Below are 24,656 nucleotides of genomic sequence, written 5' to 3'. Positions count from 1 at the left end.
GGATGCATACTTTACCCTAGCGTTTATTTAACTGCTTGGTTACATTTGAAATTGCCACTGTAAGAAAAATTGGTCACAAAATGTACCCGAGCTCTCACTGAGGCAGTAACCTTTAAAAAGGTCCTGATATGTATTTAGGTACAGATTATGTGTTCATTTGGAACTAATAATATGCACTCTGGGTACATTATTTGCATTATTTTAAATCCTCAGCATATTACATACAATTTGATATAACCTAATATCTGTTGACCATATGACGGATAATGCCTTTTCTTTCTTTAAGAGATTTTCCAACCAAAGACGCTGATAGCAGTTCTCGATACGAGCAGGGAGGTTTCAGGCTGAATGGTTGTTCACTAATTGAGCGATTCCAGAAAGAATGGTTCAACAATTTTCTGTTATAAAGAAAAGAGGAGCCCTTGACCTGTGTTTATGTTTGCACTTAAGGGAGGATGGGACACTGTTGGGACGATCACCATGGCCTTGAAATTCCTCAGCATTCATGAGAGGCAATTGTGGGATCCGTTTATCTTAATTTGCTTCTCGATAAGACCATCATCAAACATTTCAGCTATCTTTAAACAGTAAAGATCCCTCATAACAGTTACGTGTTGTTGGTACACTGTGCACATTTCTCCTCAGTGTTTGTCTCTCGTTCTACACAAACTGTTTCTTGTTGTTTTATGTACAAAGTGCTACCCAACACACTGTTGTACCAAATTGGTATGTGGAAGCTTATATTGTGCCTGATATCTTAACAATAACAGGTTGGATTACGTAATAAAGAAATAGAGCCCTTGTCAGTCAGTGCAAGTGGTGTGAATGTAAAGTTCAACTAGAGGGACTTGAACTTTCAGTCCTTTTTTAAAAGGTCGACGACTTTTAAAAGATCATGTTTTGAACACCATCTTTAAAAGATTTGAGGCCGATGTGGAAAGTCGATTTGTCATGCATCTGGACCTCAACCAGGTCGATTTCACAAGCTCATCAGCAGCAGTAGTTGCTGTTAAAGAAAAGACATCATTGCTGTTGCCAACCAGAGGCATGTGGTTTCTAACATGCTTCGTTCATTGAGCATGTCCAGAAGTCTTCATCTTACATTGTTCTTCAACTACCTCATCAAATATTGCTTATTGAATCAGGACGTTTGGGTGAGACATACCAAGGGTTAGCTTTGGTATTGGGTTAGTTCATTCAACAATGAAATGATGTCACGTTTTACTCCGCCAGACATGAGGGTGATGTTTAATGACAAATTATGGTAATGACAAGAGTTTCATTTTTAGATAAACTCTCTGCTGTTCAGAGGCAGAAGAAAGACGTTCTCATTCAGGCATGTTATTGGACAAACCTCTGTAGTGCAGCATATGTCATTATGTTCAAAAATGTGCATATCTCTCAAATATTTTGTTAGCATATAGATGTTTATTTAAGCATTTAGTATTTCAGTTATAGCGCATGTACAGTACAGGCCAAAAGTAATGTCCGGGGGGCATATTTACCCTATATTTGCTGTCACTGCCCCTCTTAGTTTAGATTTAAAAAGTACTCCACTACATGGACACACCATTTTTTTTATGATATCTTTGCTTATTATTTACATCACATCACCACTACCGTAGATATATAAGATATAAATATAAGTCAAAACATGCATGCCATGAACTATAAGATATAACTATAACTTTCAAATTAACTTATTTGAACACGTGCAAGGCTTTTATTCCTGCTCTGTCCTCTCTGAAACTCCATGCACCTGGTTGAACTTTCTTTGCCGGCCTAATAGAGACTGCATAAGCAGTCTTAAGTCATCAGCCAGCATGTCTGTGTGTGTTTGTGCGTGAATGTGTCTCTTTTCTTTGGTATAATGAACTTGTCCACTGATGCATAGCGGCCCGAGTCTTTCAATGCTGGATGTTAATTTGAGGTTTTAGTGGAGAGCTCCTGCCATTCAGGTTGTGCCTGCAGCCCAGCTTTCAGGACCGCACGTTTGGGCTCTGTAACTTTTCAGTTTGGACTTTTGTGGTACCCTATCAAAAAGTACTTTAGGGCTTCATCTTCCAAGCATGTTAGATCGAAATGTTCCAGGATGAAAACCAAAACAATATTTTTATATGGCCTTGTTCCCTTATCCTGTCCTGTTTTACTCTTTTCTCCATCTCCTTGTTTTTCTTTCTCTCGCTTCTGACTGTTTTTGTTCCTTCTTGACCTGTAGCTCACTTTTTAAGCCTGTCCCGACACGGCCCTCGTCTCCCAACGCTCTCGCTCAAGAGATCAATTCAAAACAGCGCAGTGCTATTTTAAGTAGTGCATTCTGTCTTGTAACATGCTGTGTCAAACACGCCGGCAGTGCTACAGCCAGTAGCGAACCATGACGTTTGAGCCTTGGCCATCTGCGCACGCGCACCCCGAAACCCCCCCACACTCACACACTTACCACTGTGCTTTCCTATTGAAGTAAAAAACTGGTGATACACTAGCAGACAGTTACCAGAGATTCACCAGCGAATAAACTATGATTATGATAAATCTTAATATTAAACTGGTAAAGTTACAGTGAACTAAACGTATGAAACTGACCGTGGTAAATTTAACATTTATCTGATAAAATGTCACTGTTATGCAGAATAACAGCAAATATACATGCACAATATGTTAAATTTAAGACCAAGTCAAAATCACTCATGTTGTATAAAGCTAACGTTAAGCGAGACTTTTGACGCAATGCAATGCGTTTTCAGCGATTTCTTCTTCTTTTGCAGTTTTTAAGCGCTCTGCGAACCAACTTCCTTTGTTTCTTCCACTTTACGAGGTTGTTGGTGAACAACTCCAAGATGGCGGAAAGTCAGCAAAAAATCTAATTGTGCCCATTTAGAAAAATTATATGATTGGTCAGTATTACTGCCACTCAAAATTATTTTCTAACAGACGACGCCCAAACACTGTGTAAGCTTGCATTCTACTTCTTGAAGCATGCGCAGGCTGCGCAGACAGCATATGACATTGCATAACTGGGACTGCTCCGTGATCTTGAATTACTCTAGGGGGACTTGGAAATCTCACGTGGAAAGAGTCCGCATCGATCCAGTAATTTAAATATACATATCGAAAAGGGAAAATCAGCTGACTTTAATTGAAAATAGTATTTTACGTTTTTTTATATATTATTTTATACGATAGTTTAGGTCATAACAGAGGGCCCTGAGGGTTCACTACTGGCTACAGCACACAACACCTGGTTAAGTTTATCAAATTAAAATCGAATGAAATCCCTTTATTGTCACTCAACCATATACACAAGTGGAACAGTAGGTGAAAAACTTGGGTGAAGTTGTTCCGACCGACATGGCAGTATGACATGATACAGAATTGTAGATTACAAGTAACAAAGAATTACAATAGTCCTTTTCCTGTACACATTTACTCAGTTCTTTTTTGCACATAAACTATTTGGTAATCCAGTATGGATTGTATACTTTTCTGAAAGGCATTAAAGCTTTTGTCTCATAAAGTAATATAAGTGGTTTAGTTATTAATCATCTTTTAATAAACAATCCCATCTGAGACACAATGAAAGTCCATGTCTGTTAACTTCATTGCCAATGATATGCTAACGTGCACGCTTGTCGCTTGTCGCTTGAAAGTGAAATGTTAGATATACACATTTCCAGCATTCCTCTTCTGAGAAAACATACTAAAAAGATTGATCATAACTCATGTTGTCCGAACAAATGCTTTCTAGTATGCCCATGTCCCTCCTTGTTATGCTCCACCAGCAAAGGAGCAAACTATGGGTCATATGATTGTTGTTAAAGAGACAGTTTACCATTTCTTCCTCAGTACTCACATCATCAGCATCAACAAATTTTGAAGAATGATGATAATCAAATAACATTGCCCCCTATTAACTCCCATTGTTTCGAGACAAAACTGCTTAGACATTTCTCAGAAAAATCTTCTTTTGTGTTCCGCAGGCGAAAGAAAGTCATACATGTTTTGAATGACATAAGGGTGCATAAATAATGCTATCATTTTTATTTGGGGGAACTATGCCTTTAATGACCAATTTGTTTGATATGGCCTGTTGTGACTTTCTGTTTGGGAAATCCGTCAACATTTGAAAGAGAAATGGCTTGCTAAGCAGAATATCTTTCTTTTCCCTCTCTCAGGTTGCACAAGGGTTTGGAGTTGAATGTGACGTCTCAAAACATCTGCAGTGACGACTCAAAACATCTGCAGGAGCTCTTGAGTATGGCATTAGCTGGATGCCCAGACTATTTTCTCCACCATCCAAACTATCAGGTAAACTCCAAAATTCCTTAAGATGTGAGACTTAATGTGATCAAGAATTTCTACAGTTATGAAATTATTTCTCGCTCATGTCTTTTTTAACCGGCGTATTTATTGCATATCATTTTTATGGGAATTCTTTTTCTTGAAAGATGCCTTTGGTTCTTCTTTAAAAAAAATCTTTTCTGATATGAAGTACGTCTTAGGGGTCGATCTAACGATCTTAGACGCGCCTCGTTTGAATTTTTTCAGTTATCAGGGAGCGTTTATGTGAAAAATCAATTCTGAGCAGAAAATCGGGTGACATCGTGCGCTTTTTACCCCATTGTCCAATCAAATGAAAGGTGATGGAACTTTACAGTTGCTTGAAACGTCCGGTGAGTGCATTGAATGATGGAGAAAAATGTGCTGGCTAGAGTTAACAGAGCAAGGTCCGAACAATCGTCTTTTGCTTGTACCTGTTAAGGTTTCTGATAATATGATAGTTAACATCAACTAGAGTGCTCACGCTATAATCCCTGACTGACAGGGCATCTGATTTGGTTGTTGCATAGCAACATAAAAAAAATGCATCGCGCTGCTTTTTTTAAAAAAGTCAACTAGAAAGGCGCCGCGTTTTCAGACAGGCAAAAAGCACATTCTGTGTTATCGCCCGCTCAAGGGTCCTTGGGGGCCACTGTATGTAAAACCCACATCCTTCAGAACCAGCATAAGCGGATTCGTCACTCCAGCGTTGCAGCAGTAGCGGTTCCCAAGAGTTCTGTGGCATGTCCGCATGCCTTTCGTCGCCATTGCGTTGCCATGGTGCCGCACAGCTGACGTGCTGACATGCAAAGTGGAGGCTGTTTCTATTTATACCCTCGTTGCACAGTCAGCCCTCTCGCTGACTTCTCACTCTCCCTAAAATCATTCCTTTCGTTTAACCTCATAAGCGACTTATCCCTTCACAAGCTGTTCGGTTATTACTTTACTGAACTTTTTTTAGCCCCTCCCCCCCATTCCCCCCTGCCCGGGTCGCCTATACAAGCGGATGTTGCTTGTGAACGTGGCAGGACTGGTGGGTACGGGCTGCCTCATGTGGACGTATATAACTCTGCAGGAGGTTTCTCTTAAACACTGGCACCTGGCCTAAATCTTCCAAGTGTGGGGGGAAAGCAGCCCAGATCCACTTTATACACAAGTATACACAACAGAGTCACCATGAGTTGCCATGCTTGGTTCTGGTCTGTTTGTCTTTGAGGCATTTAAAGTGCCGTGTTCTGTATTTTAAGTGCACACTTAATTTTGACTGACTTCATTTTCTAAGATTGTGGACCAAAATCATGCTGCCCAAAATCCTGCATAAATTTAAGTCTGTTTATATTTAAACCGTTTTTAATTGCATTCTCTCTTGCATTTTTCCTCTCTACATTTCTGTCTTTTAAATGTATATTTTTATAACAGAATATAAGTTTGCACGCAAAAGCTCCAAAAATATAGATTTGTATAAAAATATAAAGTTATATTTTTGTTCAGTCACCACCTTTAAGTTGATGTGTGTGCTTTTATTTTATTTTCTTATCATGCATATTTTTATTCAGTCTATTCTGCAACGTTTTATCTTATTACATCTTGTCTGTTTTTGGCTTGCATTGTTCCTCTGCCAACTAAAGTTAGGTTTGGGGATGGGTCGCAAATCTTAAATTGCTTGTGTTGTGGATGAAGATTAGGGTCAGAGGTCAAATGGAGACTTGGAATAGTGTTTCGGGTTTATAGCGGGGGACAAAAAGTCTGGCTGGTAAGAGCCAAATGGGAAAGTTGAGTAGTTGGATAAGGTGTGTGTGTGTTTTTGTTCAGCTGTGCGTTTGTGTATCACAGCAGTGCGTACAATCGCCAAGCTTTAGCTGGATAGGTCGAAGGTCGACGCCTAAATGGTTCAGCTTTCCAACCCCTCTTTGTCAATAGCTCAGGCTCTGTGCGGGGCTTTCTAGGAAATTCGCCGCTTTTGTTGCCCCACAGAATCAGCTGGGGGGTTAACGTTTACATAACGGCCACAAGGCCTGGAGACAATCCAAGTGCAACACACACACACACATACACACTTAAACACGCACACACCCTCTCGCATTCCTCGATCGTCCTCTGCTGTTTTCCCCTATTGTGCTTTCCTTTAGAAACTTATTACATGTTTTTTTTTACCAATTTTAAGTTAAAGAAAAACAATTCTAATACATTTAAGCAAAAAAAGTTAACCTTTTTTGTTGCACTTTTCTCTCTTGTACACGATGTAAGATTAACAGTTTTTAACTGCAACTGGCTGAAGCATTAAAGAAGCTCTTTCTCAGAGCTATAAATTTCCGCCGCTTGCTCGTTTTATAGATGTTTTCTCTTTTTTTGAGAGCCGCTTGGCTTGCCGCAATGCAAGGAGAGCAATAGAAAGAAGAAAGGCCGAGAGGAGTGCATGGGGACCTCTGGCAGAGCCTAGTTCCTGGAAATTCGGCTTCCATGTTCTTAGGTTTCCTAGAAAACTGGAAATTGAAAATGTGGCTTCATTTTTATTATTTCTTTCTTGGACTTCGTTAAGCTTCATGTATTCTGCTTTAAATTACATGGTGTGAGATTGTGTGTGTATGTGTTTAAGTTGAGAGCTGGTGTTGTGTGTATTGTTTGCTTTATCAGTTTTGGTTCACTTAAGTTACATTGGAAAAGATCTATTCACAAATTGCAATGGTTATTGTTGCATTACATACCAATTCACGTCTCAAATATATATATTTATGTCTAGCATACAGCTGTATGTATCTCCCTGTAGAATTGTTCTGACCACTGCGCTTTTTCTCTTCAGGATAATGTTGACCGCACCCCTTCTCACAGACCGTCCAATCTCATTGGGTCACGGTTCCAACAGTCGTCCAGTCGGAATTCTCCTAATCACCCAGGTGGGTTGTGCAAAGGTCAATGGGTAATTCTCATTAATATAATTCACTTGGGGGGAAAAGATGGACATAACTTTAACCTAACATGCAACTTAGCCAATGCAACTGGTTTCTATCCATGTTGCATGCTATGCATATGCATGTATGTAGCAGGTCACCGAGTTCTGTAAGGTCCTTGAGGTTACTGGGATTGTCCTGTAGCGCCAGCGGTTGTGTACACTTTAAACCTAAGTTTCATAGCTGTGAACAAGACTGTTGGCCGCAGATATTTTTGTGTGTGTAGTCCAGTTCTGCTTTCCAGATGCTGTCTCGCTTTAATGTATCACAACCCTGAAGCATATAGATTTTTCAGAAAGCCAAGAAGACTTTTGTGAGTAGGAATGTATACATTGCGGGTTGGCCATATTGGTCAGAGTTGTCAGAAATACTGACCGTGATATATATACAGATACACATTTATGTGTTTACATGGCTAAATGAGGCTGTGCCATAAACTTGTATTGTTTAAGTAACGTGTATTGTTTCCAAAACTAATTGTAATTAAAACAGACCAACCGTAAACCTACTACCAAAGACGCTTGCATACAATGCATACAGTATTTATAAAATATCAGAGTTATCAGAAATATTGACATTGATATATATACAGATACACATTTATGTGTTCACATTACTCAATGAGGCTGTGCAATAAACTTGAATGGTTTTAGTAACTTGTGTTGTTTCCAAAGCAAATTGTAATTAATACAGACCAACCCTACTCCCAAAAACAGTTACATCAGTGCATACAGATATATAGATATAATAAACTATATTTTTGTGGACATTTTTGAACGAATGACTTCCACAATATAGGAAAACTTGTACACAGAAACACAAGACATAAATCTTTTGTTCTGTAATTGAGTCTGGTCATCTGTGGCCAGGCATCAAGGGAGATGTGCGTGTGTAGTGTCTATGAATGTCCGTGTTTGCGCTTTATAAGTCAAAGCTGAAGTTTTGTGAGGTGACCCACATTCAGCACACACACAATAACATAGACACTGAGGAATTGGACACACGTGGTTGGAACGTCTTCTAACACAAAGTTTCACTGTGAGAAAGAGAGTTGGAAGAGAAATTATAGGAAAGAGACACAGAGTGTCTGTATTGGCCTCTGAAGAGATTTATGTATTGTCTTTATTGATGGGCTTTGACTATGGGACATTTGCACATTGTAATAGTGTTTATTTAAACTTTATTTGGTCATTAACACAAGGGCTGACGTTCAAATTCAGGATAACATGTTGGTTACTGTTACTGGTACAGTTAACGACTAAAATAAAATGTTTTTCTTTTAGATCACAAAAGAAGATATTTTGAAAAATGTCTTTAGTGTACATACAGTAGAAGTCAATGGGGACAAGTGTTGTTCAGTTACCAACATTCTGCAACATAATTTCTTCTACAGGAGAAAGTTAAACAGGTTTGGAATAACATGCAAGTGAGTAAATATAGAATGTTTCATTTTAGGTAAACTATCGCTTTAAATGTTTTTTATTGTACGTGGTAATTTAAGGTTCTTCTAAAAACACCGTTATACTACCATGACATCCATAAAACCATGGTGACATGATACATTTTCTAAAATACCTACAAATAGTGTTGGCCCAGGCATGATATTACCATCAGGAGAAGAACATGATTTTTACTATGGTAAGCTAACGAAATATAGTCCTATAAAGTTTTACTACAAAGTGCCATTGTGACATTATTTTACATTGGTAGTGTTTGTATTGATTATGTTGTTCTCAAGGCATATTTAAAGAACAGTCCGTCTGGCGCTGAGCGCAGCAAACGGGAAGATGCTCTTTAACATTCATTTGTACATTTTGTACCTCTTGAATGTCCCATTGTTTACAGTATATTAAATCACGCTGCTGTTTCCTGTGCGTTTGTGTTGTGAAGAGACTGCTGTAGGCATGTACAGTGCACAGGTCACTCGCCGAGCTCTCCCTCTACATACACAAACCCTCAAATACGCGGAAGTGTGTGGGTCCGGGGTATGTGAGGAATGTTCTGTTTGGCCACTGCTTGTATTGAGAGGATGTCTGAGGCAGAGCTTTGATTTCAACCTGGACTGGTATTAACACCTCTCTTATAAACCATCTTATCCTCTCTGTTATACTTGCATATCTTGGTTATTGTGGTATCGCATAGCGAGCTGCATACTTGGTTTGCAAAGCATGACACGATTGTAAAATTCCTTGGACCCCTTTTCCTTGTGCATCTTTAGGTGTCGAATGGCAAGTCATTGAACACACTTTTGTCAAGACATTTCATAAGACATTTTTCTCAGACATGTAACATCGACTGGTTGTGCACTTGATCTTCATTTTCCACATTTTGGGTTTGCATAACAAAATAAGAGGTGTTACCAAACAGATTATTAGTTTACGTTTGTTTAAGAAAAATTCTGTAGTAAATGTCAAAACCACCTGTTTTCCCAGAAGAAAGAGAGCAGCTTACATTGTATTTTAAAGGAAGATTCATTTCATTTATTTGAGAGGTTTTTTTTAGGTCTTTTTGTGAGTTCATGGATTTTAATGTGAAGAAAAAGGTTTGGCCAAAGGGATGCTGAAAATTGTAATTCAAAGACTTGAGCGCGTTGATGTGCTAAATAATATAACTTGACACTGCCACCCTGTGGTAACTTGCTGTTAGTGGCAAACTGAATTCAGTGTCTCATAATCATTCAGTCGTTTACACCAAGTTCTCTGGTCCTGATCCTGAAGGGTCGCTGTCGAATTTAGACCAAATTCTAATAAAAAACACCCCCCTGTCGTTTTTAATGCGTAATGCCAAAGACATGGTATCGCCGGTTCATGTGTTTGACCGGGGTTGGAGCTTAACTCTTGGGTTCTTCAACCAATATCCCACAACACACGAGGGTCATGAAAATATAGGGGACAGGAAAACTGATAGCAATTCGAAATCATTTAAAAAAGATTTACTGTGCTGTTCCTAAATCTCTGGGGTGCCACAGAATCATGGTTAAAGTCATAATCTCCAAATGGAGAACAAGTGGACACAGCAGTGAATCTTCTGTGACCGATCTGACAGAAAGTGTCCAACGGCTCGGCTTAAAATCATCCAGGAAACCACAGTGTGTCTTAAAAAAACTCTTCCAGAGAAATGTGGGTTGACAGAGGAGCAAGGTTGAAACCACGGCTAACCGAGAACATCAACGCTCATCTCTCATTTGCCAAAAAGCACCTGGCTGATCCCCAAGACTTTTGGAGGAATGTTCTGCAAGTCAAAAATGGAAGGGTTTGGATGACATGCATCCCATTATATCTGGCATAAAGCGAGAAGAACATTCCGAGCTAAGACGGTCAAACATGGTGGTGACACTGTCAAAAAATGTACTCGTACAAAATTGTTCTGTGGTTGTGCCCTGGTACAGTGATGGTAATGTATGTTTCTGTGCCTTGGCGACTAAATCTCTTTGTTTTGTGTTTCTCTCTGCTGTAGATGATGATGTAGATCTGGAGGCCCTGGTGAATGACATGGCCTCTCTTTCATCCTATGATAGCACATACGCAACCTGTGGGACCCTGCATTCAGACTCCGCCCCCCTCCTGCACAGAAGCGATGGCAGTGAGCTCCATGGCAACAGGGTGGCCCCGCTGCTTCGGGCCCCTGGTAATAAAGGGACCATCCCACACCTCCCTTCTCAAAGGCTCCGGCGATCACAGCCAGTGCACATACAGGCTGTCAGGTAAAATATACTCACACAGACATGTTTACTTCTGACACATGTATTGCAGGGGTGCATGGCTTAGGCTAAATTAACATTTTGAATTCCATTAAAAATTGTAATGGATGAACTGCAAAATACATTTTTAACTGACTATGTATGTAGTTTCGGTTACACACAGACTATTTACAATGGTTTGCGATTGTAAATATTATGCAGTGTAATGGATTATAAATACAATGTATTTATCATCTTACCATCACCATTATGCCACGGTCACGCTAGACTTTGAGCATGCAAAATTTGTTCGGAAGAAAATGGGTGGGATCGATTTCTTCATCTTCTCAATATCTGTACCGAGAGTTCACTTTAGGACGTTTTCATCTTCTATTGGTCTCACGCATTCACATGATGCGAATTCGCAGGTCAGAGTTCACCAAACTTGATTTTTGGTACGCAGCGAAATATCCTTAAACGGCCTTGCGTTCCCGGTCTGACGCATATGCATGGGTATGGATGAAAGTCAATGGAACGGAAAGTCTAGTGTGACCGCGGCCTAATATGATTTCCATATTTTGTGGTAACTACACGATTAAAGATACTGCAGTATACCACTATAGTAAGGTATATGTACTGTAGTAGGCTATAGTATTATGTGGTATCAAGTATAGTAAGTTAATAAACTGTAGTCCAAAAACACTATAATATCTAGAAATTTCACCTCATATAACTAAATACACTGGTAATTTATTACATGGAAGTGCACATAATCCACATGAGATCCTTACAAAGAGGTTATTAATGTCCATTATTATATTTTTTACTATCAAGAAAAAGAAAGAGTTGGGAGGATTTGAAGTTTCGGAAGTTTGGGAAGCTCTGCTGTAGAAATCCCAAATATATCATTCAAATTTTTGACCATTATTTAACATTAATTGATTTGTTAAACATCATTTTTATTGCACTAGTATGTTTTTTGACAAATTTTAAGCCAGCGATACATGTGTTCTTTGCACAATCCCACAAAAATGTTGCTTAAAAAGTTGTTTTATATATAAAATTGACTTTGTACCAAAATATTGATTAAATCCAATTGTTCAGTATAATTAACATGGAAATGCTAAATATTTGTTTGTGTTTTATACCTATAAGACTTTATTAGACTCCTAGACTTCTGTTAAACTGCTAGTTGCAATCCGTTTTCGCACACGACCTCACCTCACCTCACCTTTCTACAGTCTCTATTCCTCCGTCTTTCATCCCCTCCTCTCTGATCTCCATGACAGCAGGGTGTAGATTCACACGCATACACACCGTGATGGGTTCATTCAGAGGTTCCTCGCCCGCACACACACACGCAGTCTCGTTTCGTTCTGACTCGGCCATGAACTCTGAACAGCACGCCCCCCGCTACCCTTCGGGTTTTCAAAAATTCGCTCAGTTATTGTGGTGGCTCCAACTGAGTTGAAGCAGTCATGTTTTATTCCTGGTCTTATTGATGTAGATCAAAGGCTCAAGGACGAGTTTAGCATCCGTAGGCTGCGAGTCTGTCTGCTGAACTCTGCCGAACGCCGCGAGAGTTCATGAACCGATTCTCGGCTGCCTCATCTCTTAGTTTCATTCATGTATTCTGTAGTAGAATCAGTAATGCGGTTGAGAGAATTTCATGGGGAGGTCTCTGATTTATTTTTCATGAACCTATCACTTTGCAGCGGTGAAGGCTCATTATTTTGGGAGAGATTTCGTTTTTTTATATTGCTTGAAATACAGATTCCGGGGCACAGAATGGTTAATGAATCAATGAGATAAACTTGATGAGGAGATAAAACCAAGGAGGATGGTCAGGTTAGACTTTATAGTACTTGGTATAGGGAACAATACTTTTTTAAGGAATGTGAAGTTGAGTTCAGTTCATTTTAAAAAAACATGATGCTTTAATACAAGTTTCTTTCTTGTGTCTGTCCCTTTTGTAGGCGTCTTCAAGAGGAAGCGTCACTGGTTCGTCCTGCTTCTTTGCCAGCTATTCCGAACCCTTTCCCTGAGCTCTGCAGCCCCTCAGGATCTCCTGTGCTGAGCCCTGGATCTCTGCCACAGCCTTCAGAGTCGCATGTAAGATTTGAGACACCGGGCTCTGTGCCCTGTAGCTGTTATCTGTCACACACACATGAGATGTTACATGACTGATTTATTGCGAGTTTGAGACTTGAGCCTCGCTTCTCAGTTTCGGTGCTTCTGGTATCCTCGGCCTGTTCTCATGTGTGTTTGTAAGGAAAAGCTGAAAGTGTGTAATTCGTATGATTCGAGATTAAGACAATAAGGCAATAAACAATAAAGTAAAGTAGACAATACTGATGTGCATCTTGAGACAAAGCAATAGCACTGGTATATTTTATATCATATATCAGTGTAAGTTATTTTCGGTTAAGACAACTCAAACTTGCATTTTAGTCTGTTTGTAGGCTTAAGCCTTGTCTGTGAAACCGGGCATAAATGTCTGACAATGTGACGGCACGTTTTTCTGTCTGTGCATGTTTCTCAATTTGATGGAAAACTCTCGTCCTGACTTGCGTTGAAAATTTTGAAGATATTGAGTTTTGGCAAGGTGAAGGCATGTTGTTTGTATTATTTACAGGGTGAGAAAGTCCAATAATGCATTGTGACAAGCTCAGTAAAATGTTAATAAATTAGTTAAAGGGATAGTTCATTCAAAAATATAAAGTTCTTTCATCATTAACTCGCCCTCATGTCCATTGTATGGACACAAACCACAGTGACATTTCTAAAAATAACTGATTTGTGTTCCACAGAAAAAAAGAGTCACCTAGTTTTGAAGAACGGCAGATTTTAGTGTAACCTGTCCCTTTAAAGGTCCAGTGTATGAAATTGAGTGTCATCTAGTGGTGATGTTGCAAGCAAGGGCTCGCTCCACCCCTGCCTTTCGAAGCACTGCAGTGGCTAACACAGGGGTAACATGTTGTCACATTTCTTCTTTGCCGAAGGAAATAACATATTTTTGAAATGAGCAGTTTGTCAGTTTCGGGCTATTGTAGAAACAACATGCCGGGGGGACTGGGGGGTTCCGGGACCCCAAATAAAGCATTAGGGACGTAAAAGCATTCTTACCCCATAAGAAGTAAAAAACAGACTTTGGGGGTCCCTCAGATATTTGTATTTGAGTAAAAATTATAATGAAAAATATGAGTAAATTCACGCAATGGATATTGTCAATTTTGTGAATTAATTATTTAAAATCATTTAAATTAAGTTTGTTTATGGGTTAGTGGTCATGTCTCTTTAAATTTGAAACACCCCGCCCTACGTCTAAAGACGGCAAAGCGCAGAACAGTGAAAGAATCCTGTTCTTCTATGTAAGCCTGTATTTAATATGTGACCCTGTACAACAAAACCTATTATAATCAAATATATTGTGTATTTTGTATAAATTGTATATCGCAAGACTCTATACATCTACACAGATTTTGAACAATCTGAGGTTGAGTACGGATGACATCATTTTTATTTTGAGTGAACCATTTCTTAAATAGAAGTGAAAAAGCTTGTTATCTTTATACATTTGTCGGCCCTGTGCTTCACGTGAAGAGCGCGAGTGATGGGTAAAGTAATTGCTGTCCATAGAAAACATTTCAGATCATTCCCTTGTGAAGAATTCTTTGGGCTTAGAATGAGCTTGGCATGTTGTCTTAGAAGGTCTCTAGGTTATGAAACGGAACTAAAAGGTTTTGTTTATCTCCTCCACACCCCGCACACATTCTTACTAGATGCCTAGCATCAGCAGATGAATTGTTTTTAGAGTCGTACCTGTGAAGTGTGTATTATTGTTAGACAACAGCATGAAATTGCCCTTTTGAGAGATCTACCGTAATGTACTTAAGTGCATTCCATGATCCTAAACGGAAAAAAGTGTCAGTCTCCTTTCCGACCCACCTCGTCGTATCTTTCCCTAACATCCTCCGAGCGGAGAGACCGTTTTCCTGGAGATGAGAGTCGCTTTCCTTTCACACGCTGCTTGTGTTTCCACTCGGCTCTGTGCGCGAGTGTGTGTGCATGCGTATGTTTGTCCGAATCTGTGCCAGCAGTCTCGGCCCTTCCTTCCTTCTTGCTATCCTTTCTGTTCTTTCCCACAATGCCCTGCCTTGAGCGTCTCTACAAAAGGAAAAATAAACTTTATTTATACACATTGGCATGCGCAAACACTTTAGAGGGATGATGTTTTGAATTGCTGCTTTGAATGTTGTGTTTTTATTTTTTGACTGAGTGACCTGACCTCGGGTGGTGTGATATCTTGTGATGTTCTGTCGTTTTTATGTGAAGTGATCGCTTCATTTCGGAAGATTCCCTCGGGAAAGCCTATTTGTTGTTTTTTCTCTATTTTTTATTTTATAGTCCTTAGACAAAATGTACTTCTGTTTTTTAACTGGAAGACCGCTGTGCCTCTATACACTGGCCATAAAAGCCACTTTGAGGAAAAGTATTTGCTAAATTTATAAATGTGAACACATTAATGTGTTTGTTCACGCATACTTTGGCATACAAGAGAATAGTCATCCTAACAACAAATAAAATAGATGTTAACATAACACAACAGCGCTTGGGTCCCACCATTAAAGCCCATAATGTGGGACTCAAAAACAGCGTTATGAACATTAGATGAAGCGTTTGGATGAACACAGAAATTCATTGATACTTTGAAACGTACAGATGGGGTCAGAAGGGGACATTGTTTGCAAACATGGTCTTCCTCCCCTTATGTGCGTTCGCCCTTGAGTATATATAGAACATGTGAAAACAGGAAAACAGGACGTGACTTTGGCCATGAGGTTGATCTTGAGGAGCTGCTAGGTCCATTATCAAAACTTATAGGACATCCTGACTACGTGGCCTCTTATCCGTGATACTGTATTTACTTCATGGTAAACAAAATGTTGTTGTTGTGTACTTCAAAGCACATTAGGATTTTTCCTTTAGACTATTTTTTGTATTCTGTACATATGGTGTATCAGAGAAGCGGATGCCGTAAATAAATGTACTTTACACAATGATGATTTGTGAGACATTATATTTATGTCTCCTTCACAACTCCTTGCTGGTGGAACATTCTTCCTAACTCAGTCCGGTCAACCACATCTCTCACAACATTCAAAAAAACGACTTAAAACCTACTGTATCACTTCTGTGTATATAAAAAATAGTGGTGGGCCGTTAACGGTGTTGTGAGACTATTATCGCGCGTTAAAAAAAATGTCGCTGTTATTCTATTCTCAAAGTTGGGTTGGGAGCTGGGTCTATACTACGCAAGCTATAATGACTTTCACCTTGATATTTTAGCGCGGATGTATACCAGCTTAACTGCACTGTACGGGGCGAGAACGAAATTTTTCAACTCGCGTGAGTCGCGTCATTCGCGGAAGCAGAAGCCGCCTCATCATCTCATAACCAGAGCTTCACTCGCGCAGCAAGTAGGTCTATTGGCTCTTTGCATTAACATATAAATCACTCGCGCTTGACACGCCATTCGCGTTTGGTCTGAACACAACATAACGTTACTGTGAAATTACCGCATCAAACGTGACGTGCTAACATGGATGCAGCTATGAAGCCGCCGGGTTTGCTTCAGGGAATATTAATTTTTAAGAAGCTTCCCAATAGAAACATCGACAAGACTAAGGTTGTTTGCACCTTGTGCAATGCGGAATTGGTTTAAAAAAAAAAACTTTCTCTCAACAGGTAGTGGTCTAGCTTTAGTTGAAACCAGTAACTTTGTATTGAGATCTAATGTATTATGGCTCCTGTATGACATATCGCTTGTTGCTCCCTCACTCTTTGTAAGTCCCTTTGGATAAAAGCGTCTGCTAAATGACTAAATGTAAATGTACTGTAGGAGCTCTTCCAGTCTCAAGTACCACCTAAACGGAAATCATCCCTTAGCTAATGCGGAAGTAAACACAAGTTCATCTTATTGAACATAATTAAGTTTTCATCACCAATTATCATAGTAGAACAGCTTTCTCAAGCAGTTTGTGATGCATTTTGGAAACAGGAGATGAGCCCCTGGTCTAATGCGCCACCTGGCTTGAGAAACCCGTTCTCAAAGACTTACTTTTAGTCATTATTTGGGTAGCACACATTTTCTAAATGCCTTCGGCAGAATTCAAATGAGCCATTTTAATCTAGATTAATCTAGATTAATTTTGGAATTAATCTAGATTAATCTAGATTAAAAAAATTAATCTATGCCCACCGCTAATAAAAAATCAGTAATCCTCTCCTTCTCTCAACATGTATTGTTCTTGCTTTTTGTTGAAACTGGTATTAGCACCTATTGTATTATAGCCCCTGTATGACATATCGCTTTACTGCTTCCTGAACTCTCTATAAGTCGCTTTGGAAAAAATCGTGTGCTAAATGTAAATGCAAATTTAAAGTGATATTCTTTTATTCTTTTCTATTCTTTCTATTCTTTTTTTTATGTCGTTTCCTCTCTTTCATTGTGTTTTTTACTTTTCCCTCTCTATTTCATCAGCTACAGAGTCTTGACAAAAGCATTCAGGGCAACACAAATCTAGACGCGTGCTATTGACATAGCTGGGCATCATTTTGGAAATGACATTATAACTGAAGAAGGCCCTGGATGGAGTTTTCACAAAAACACTTTCTTCATGCTCTCAGGAGGGACTGTCTGACCCTTAGTGACCGGCAGGCATCAGACAGCGGTGCCCGGGTTATAGGGGGCATTTCTTGGGAACAATGGACACATTGCTCAATGTAGTCAATGGTCCGTGGGAAAATGGAAATGAAATAAATGTTGTTGTTTTGTGGAAAGCTTAAAATGTGCTCGTGATCTATGTCGAAATGCGTGACAAGTCTGAAATCTTTTGTCACTTCTGGTGCAGGTTTTGCATTGCGCAGATTAATTCCTTTATGCGTATGTATGCGTGTGTTTATCCGAGTGTCTTTGTATTTATACTGGCATGGCTTTCAGACTAGAGAAGATTGCACTGCGCTTACGTCTGCAACTGAAATCGTTCTTGCTCAAATAAATAGCAGACCAAACGTTTAGGGTTTTTCGACAGGTGAAAGCATTTATCATTGCATTTGAATGTTTTTACAGTCCTGTAGAAGTTTCGGGGTGGGTTTTGTCTTTGTACTATTATTTAGGAATATTTGCAACTCTCCAGTTACTCCAAAAACTACTTAAGTGTTTTTAAGTTATAATTGTGTTATATGATGCAGTACAGAATTGATTATATGTTTATTTCACCGTTTTATGTTTTTTAGTTCTTTTTCTATTTTTAACGTGGCTTAGCTCTTCAAATACAAAATAACATCATGAACATGCATTAAAGGAATAGTTCACACCACAATTATTGTATACTCATGCTTCTGTCATTCCTACATAAATGTATGACTTTCTATCTTCTGCAGAACACAAAAAATATATATTGGAGAACGTTAGTAACCAATGAGCATTGGACCGTATCAAAACCACTGATGCACTTCTAAAAATATCTTGCTTTGTGTTCCACAGAAAAGGAAAGTACTTTACAGGGAGCTGATAAAATTATGGCTGCATTTTCATTTTTGCATAAACTATCACTTTAGGAATTAGCATTTTAATGTCAGATTCACTTATGTACATATGTAACTTTTCCAAGTTGTGTTCAACTCTAGTTTTACTCCATCCTTTATCATATTTTTTTTCTTATGATACCTGTGTGCTAAGTAGCACATTCTGCGCACGGGCGATCCGTCTCTGATAAGTTTCAGGCACTGAACCTCTCGTGACCTCCTCTGGATTCTCCGAGCGAGAGATTAATGGCGGAGGGCCAGAAGTAGCGCTGCAGGGGGGTGCGTGTCTGTGAGCTTGTGTACAGTGACACCTTGGGCCCTAAAGAGTCTCGTAAAATCAAACAATATAATGACAAGTGATTGAGTGCTAACACAGACACGTCTGCGTGTGTGAGAGAGAGCTGGTAACACCTAAACGTGTTTGTTGAATTAGTTCTTTGTTTTCACTCTGTCTGGATTGGAGCGTTTTCGGATCACACGCATAGCAACAAATCAAAACAGTACAACAGCGCTTCATGGCGTGTATCAGATATTTAGACGTACATATACATACGCGCTGAGACTGAACGGAATGTTCAGACCGTTGGCTCGGGTTATTACTTGAGAATGATGATATCACATGACTGATCTGTTACACTACCCTACTGTATATCTGCCTTATTCAGCGTGTGTTTATTGTCACAGCGACACCCTCCGTTCTCGCTGCGGGCTTTAAACATGAAGGGAGTTTTTCGTTTTGTTGGCAGGCTTGGGAGATGTTTATGATGTTAACGTTTGTGGTTTTATTGCTGTTGTTATTATGTGGCATTAGGCACATTTGTATGAACTTTTCATAGGGTGATATTTATACAGACTACTTGATGAACTTGACCATGAATGGAGAAAACGTATGGCAACTTTTGAAGAGAGTAAAATGCTGCTTATGGATCCTTGCCAACTAGGAATAAAGTTAAATGTGTTATTCATGACTGTGAAGATTAATTTAAATTATATAGACAAACAATGTATAGAACTTGTGGTTTTGGAGTAGTGTGGGATCCAAGCTGGTAACAAAAAACTTAAATACTTACTCGGTTAAAGGTCCAGTGTATGAAATTGAGTGCCATCTAGTGGTGAAGATATTCTGCATATTCTGAAATGGCTCATTCTAATGTCATAAAGACATAACGCTTCATTATAAGGGTTTAATACACCTCTGAAGACATGGTTATGTATATTAAATTTCTGTCAATAGATCCTTCAAAAGAATTACACGTTCGATCTTAAAATGTAATGGTGAAAGTCAATGATTTTAGATTAGATCCGACAGCTGGAAGGTTTTTATGTCATGCATGGATCGTGATGATCTGATATAGCTGTTTTTGAGTCTCACATCATCTCTGGTGCAGGGGGTTTGTCCCTGTAATTACTGAACTGTAAGTCATTATGGATGAGAATGTTACTTAAATGACAAGTTAGCGGAGAAACTCATTAAGGCCCCGTCCCATATGCCGCACTTGATGTGGTCCTGTGAGCTTCATTTGTGCGCGTCTGTGAAGGACAAATCTGGAGAGCGTCTCATTTATCTTTCATTCAGAAGGGTAATCGTGTGTACGACATGTCCTCCATGCGTACTTTGAACGCAGCTGTGAAAAGACACATTTGTCAAACTGTCCCAGAGCATTTAACAGTGACAGTGTAGTATACATTAGCATTATTTTAGATCGAATATACATTTATATAATACATTTAATACTTAAGATTTAGTTTATGTAATCTTGACATCAAGTTCTGGAGTTTTTCTTCTGTATTTCTGTAAACTTTAATGTTTGACACTTATGACAGCTTGGCTCTGGACGGCATAAGACAGCAACACTTGTTGCAGTCAGAATGCAAGGCTTTGAACCCGTGCTTCGCCTGATAGGAATTTTTCTCTTTATTTCTGTCTGTTTTTCACTGTCTCTCATTGTATATGGAAGAGGAAAAGAGAGATGATTAAACTACAGTAAACACATCTCTCATACATTCTCTGGGGTCATATCCTGTTTCCAAAGTATACCTTGCGGTATGATCTAGAAATTCTCTTTGCCACATAACCTAACATGCATTGTTCATATGAATTTAATGTTTGTCTGGCTGGTATTTTAGGCAGCGACCGGTTTCCTTGTGTTTGCACAAACCATTTGTCTTGTTCTGCGTATTTGCTGTATCCACATTTTGCGCCTGTCATAAACTAAATGAGACGGTTTTCCAAGAAGACGCCTTTCTCAGTTGTGTACTGTATGTATGGGTGTGCGCCTTTTAGTTTCTATTTGCACACTGTAAATGTCTATAGAAGTCTGTGTTCAACTGTACATCCCCACCTTTATAATTTTATATCATAGACAATTCAAACACATTTCTTAAAGGGACAGTTCACCTAAAAAGGAAAATTCTATCATCATTTACACACAGTCTTACACATTTTAAACCTGACTTTCTTCCGCAGAACTCAAAATAACTAAATAAAGAAAGTCTTAAGGCCTGTTCACACCAATGATGAACTTTGATCACTATACATTTTAAAAACTGTTTACATTTTGGAGAATAGCAGAGTCCACACCACAACTCTAAACAGTGATGCACATACTGGATATTAACATTATAGGACTGGTGATGATGCCACGAGATTTGTTTGTTTTTAATCTGGCACCTGAGTCATGCTGCGCGTGAGAACCACTTTGTATTCTTAGTTCACACAGTCACACAAACATGTCCTCCTTTCTGCAGCATCACTGCCAAAACACTTTTCCCAGGTGATCCCTGAATGGTTTGCGATGTGAAATGAGACACCACCGCAGGAGAGTTGGATATGTCTGCGTGTGGAGCCCGTCCCCTCCCTAGTGTACAGTCGGCACCAGTTTGCTTCAGTTTATGTGACGGACCCCAAGGAGACGCTACAAAATACACGCACCCTCTCACACACTTATCAGTCAGCTGACCGCAACCTCCTCCCCAGAGATAACATAACCCAACATTACTAAAAACATCAGCATGAGAAAATAATCTTTCTCCGCTTTAGAAATCTGGGATTTTTCCCTTGTCCTTTTTAGTTAGCCATTCTCATCAAACGTATGTGATTCTGTGAGTTTATCCAATTTAACGGCAGGTTCACCAAAGCTCAGATCTCCATTATGGTGCACATGAAGCTTCTTGGAACATTTGCACAATTTGCTAAATTTGATCATAATGCTGATAAACTTGTGGGAATTTCTTCTTGCCAATATTCTTGTTTATTGTTTTCATTCCTGGAAACATTTCTCCTTCATGTTTTAAGTTCTTGAGCTGAGCTGGGTTAAAATATATCAAATGATTTACCTCCCCAATACTGAAATTCGCTTTTAAGGATAATTGCAATGTATTTTCTTCGTTCGTGGTTTGTTTCCACTCGCTGATAAGCCGTCAAATATGTCACGTTGCACAAACCTGTCTCTCTATCTCTGTATCTAACACACACTGAAACCTGAAACGTTCACAGCTGTCAGTAAAGTGCGTCCCTTGAGATCTCTTTACAAAGGTGCGCACATGAGCTCCTGGCTCCTACAAAAGTTTGCCTGAAGTTTGCAAATGTGGATTTTTACGGCGCGTTTGTGATGTAATTGAAAGGCAGGGTCGTTCAGAGTTCAGTACCGCGGGTGGTAATACATGTGCGTGCATGCGTTTGTGTGTGTGGTTGTGTGTGTTGGGGTAGCACGGAACTGAAATTGAATTAGGCTGATCACCGCAGACAGCACTGTTTACAAATGAAATCACAAGGCCAGTTTTCCAGACAGTTTGATGGGATTCATAGTCTCTTTTACTGTAACCCATTGTAGCTTTAACAATGTTTTATCACTGTAAATTATAAAAAAAATTGAACAATATTTCCATTGGTTAAGGAATCGTAATTTTGCATAACTTCCAAGTTCTAAGCAATTGAGAATAATGTGTGTATATCATTATGGAACACAATATGTCCAATCTGTTGAATGTGGATGAACCCTAGAATAAAATTGTAGTCATCATTTATTCACCCTCATGTCAGTCAAATCCTGTATATGGCTCTTATATTATAATATTGTGAGAAATGTCTATGTGGTTTTGTGTCCATTTGATGGAAGTCAATCAGGGGTTGTTTGGTTACCAACATGCTTCAAAATATCTTCTTTTGAAAGAAAGAAAGAAAAAGAAAGAAAGAAAGAAATGACTTGAGGATTCTTAAATGAAGGACGATTTTTTATTTTTAGGCAAACTATCCCTTTAAATGGCACTTTTACACACGCATATGCATACTGTATATGTGTCTGTGTGCCTGCGAGCGTGTCCAACTTATTTATTTTTTATAGTTGCCTATGCTGACAAACACACGTACACATGCATATGGTCAGAAGCAGTTTCATAGACACACAAGTTTGATTATGACACAGCGTTGCGTTACTTTTATTCCCCTTTACAGAACGCTGACATGCCAAACACAACATTTGATTCACATTTTAACCATTAAATCCCACTATTTTTATTACAGCAGAGAACCACTGGCGGCATATAATATTTTCCGTCTGAGATTTATATAAAATGCTGTAGTTTGTGATACGAGTTAAAACAACTGTATACTGAATATCTAACATTTTAAAAGAACGTGTTAAATAATAATAAAAATTGACATGCTAGTTGCTTTCTTTACTCACCCTCAAGTTGTTCCAAATCTGCATTTGTTTAATTTTTGTTCTGATGAACACAAAGAAAGATATTTGGAAGAATGCTTGTAACCAAACAGTTCTTGGCCACTATTGACTACTATTGGAGGAAAATGCCATTATAAATGTATTTTTTCTGTTAAACACAAACGAAGATACTTTGTAGAATGTAGGAAACCAAACGGTTCTGGGGCACTTTTTACAACATTTGTAATTTTTCCTACTATGGTGGTCAATGGTGGCCAAGAACTGTATTTCTCTATCTATATATGCGTATCTATAACTATTTCTCTTTTTATCTGTATGTATTGTCACAGCACTGATATATTGTAGCAGACGTACGTTATGTAAATATTGACCATCTACTGTAACCTATATATTCCAGGCTTGGCTAACCTCACCCCCATTAGACAAATGGAGAACAATGCTTGTGCAACCCTCAATTGACTCCAGACAAACACTTTGTTACCATGTGACCCTCAGAAAGCTTTATTTAACATTAAACAATGCTACCATGTGACCAGGCGAGGTGGGACAGAACAGTTCAGAGCAAACAGACACATGACTATGAAGATGCATTCAAACAACATTGAGTAAATACTCAGACGTCATAAAGCTTAAAGGTAGTTTTGACTCGAGACGCAGTATAGGGTGAAACTCAACTGTTTGCATTTGTAATCCATTGCCTTTCGTCTGTTTTAAAAGTGTGCCCAAATGCTAATCCTGTAATTTCTTTACACTATCGAGTCCATTCCGTGTTTTCTCGCTATATAAGATCTGATCGGCATATTTAATATTTATATTTCTTAAGGAATGCATGCACAGAGCTCAAACACTTTGTCAATGTAAGGTATGATGTTCAGTATGACAGAAGAAGAAAAATGACTTTTCCTGGCGTTGTGGGAGAAGGGATTTTACTGGGATTTGGCCTCTGTTGTGTGTTTAAGAAACACTCTTGGGGTTGTGATATGCTGAGGTTTGAGAAAGAGAGAGGAAAAGATTTTCTGTGGCTCTGGAGTTCAAAGGCAAACGTCGGGGGAGAAACAGGAGTGAAACAGAATGAGAACAAAATCTCACTTTGTGTGTGTGCGTGTTGTGAGAGTTGGATGTGGGACTCCGTCTCAAGGCTTTCTGGGAACCAGAGAATTTAAAACTTTGACAGAACTAAAGTTTGGTGTGGGGTACAAAGTAAGAGTGATTATTAGACCTAGGTCATGTGTGGCGATGCAGTCTGTGTAAAAAAATAACTGTATTACATTTCTTTTATAATTTTTTAAAATTAATTTAATTTTGGGAGCACGCCATTAAGAAAAATTATTAATTCTATTGGCCATTTCATCTAATTTACACCAGGAGGGAGGTTTACAGTACATCTACATATGGAAGGATCATAAATATACCTTGCAGATGGTGTATAATAATATATTA

The 24,656-nt window shown here is 38.9% G+C and overlaps 1 protein-coding gene across 1 annotated transcript in view; it reads left to right on the top strand.

Moving 5' to 3' along the window:
* The window catches only part of grb10a (growth factor receptor-bound protein 10a), a 40,951-nt gene that overhangs the window by 4,540 nt on the left and 11,755 nt on the right, over positions 1-24,656 (top strand). The window contains exons 2-5 of the mRNA XM_056740979.1: positions 4,173-4,305; positions 7,118-7,211; positions 10,722-10,968; positions 12,921-13,056. Coding sequence (XP_056596957.1) covers positions 4,255-4,305; positions 7,118-7,211; positions 10,722-10,968; positions 12,921-13,056 — 528 coding nt within the window. The 5' untranslated portion in view covers positions 4,173-4,254. The remainder of the gene's footprint in view (positions 1-4,172; positions 4,306-7,117; positions 7,212-10,721; positions 10,969-12,920; positions 13,057-24,656) is intronic.

The sequence above is a fragment of the Triplophysa dalaica genome, chromosome 25 (assembly GCF_015846415.1).
Source record: "Triplophysa dalaica isolate WHDGS20190420 chromosome 25, ASM1584641v1, whole genome shotgun sequence".
NCBI classification, from domain to species: domain Eukaryota; kingdom Metazoa; phylum Chordata; class Actinopteri; order Cypriniformes; family Nemacheilidae; genus Triplophysa; species Triplophysa dalaica.
Note: the sequence above shows the minus strand (reverse complement) of the source record. Positions and strands in the feature narration are given on the sequence as shown.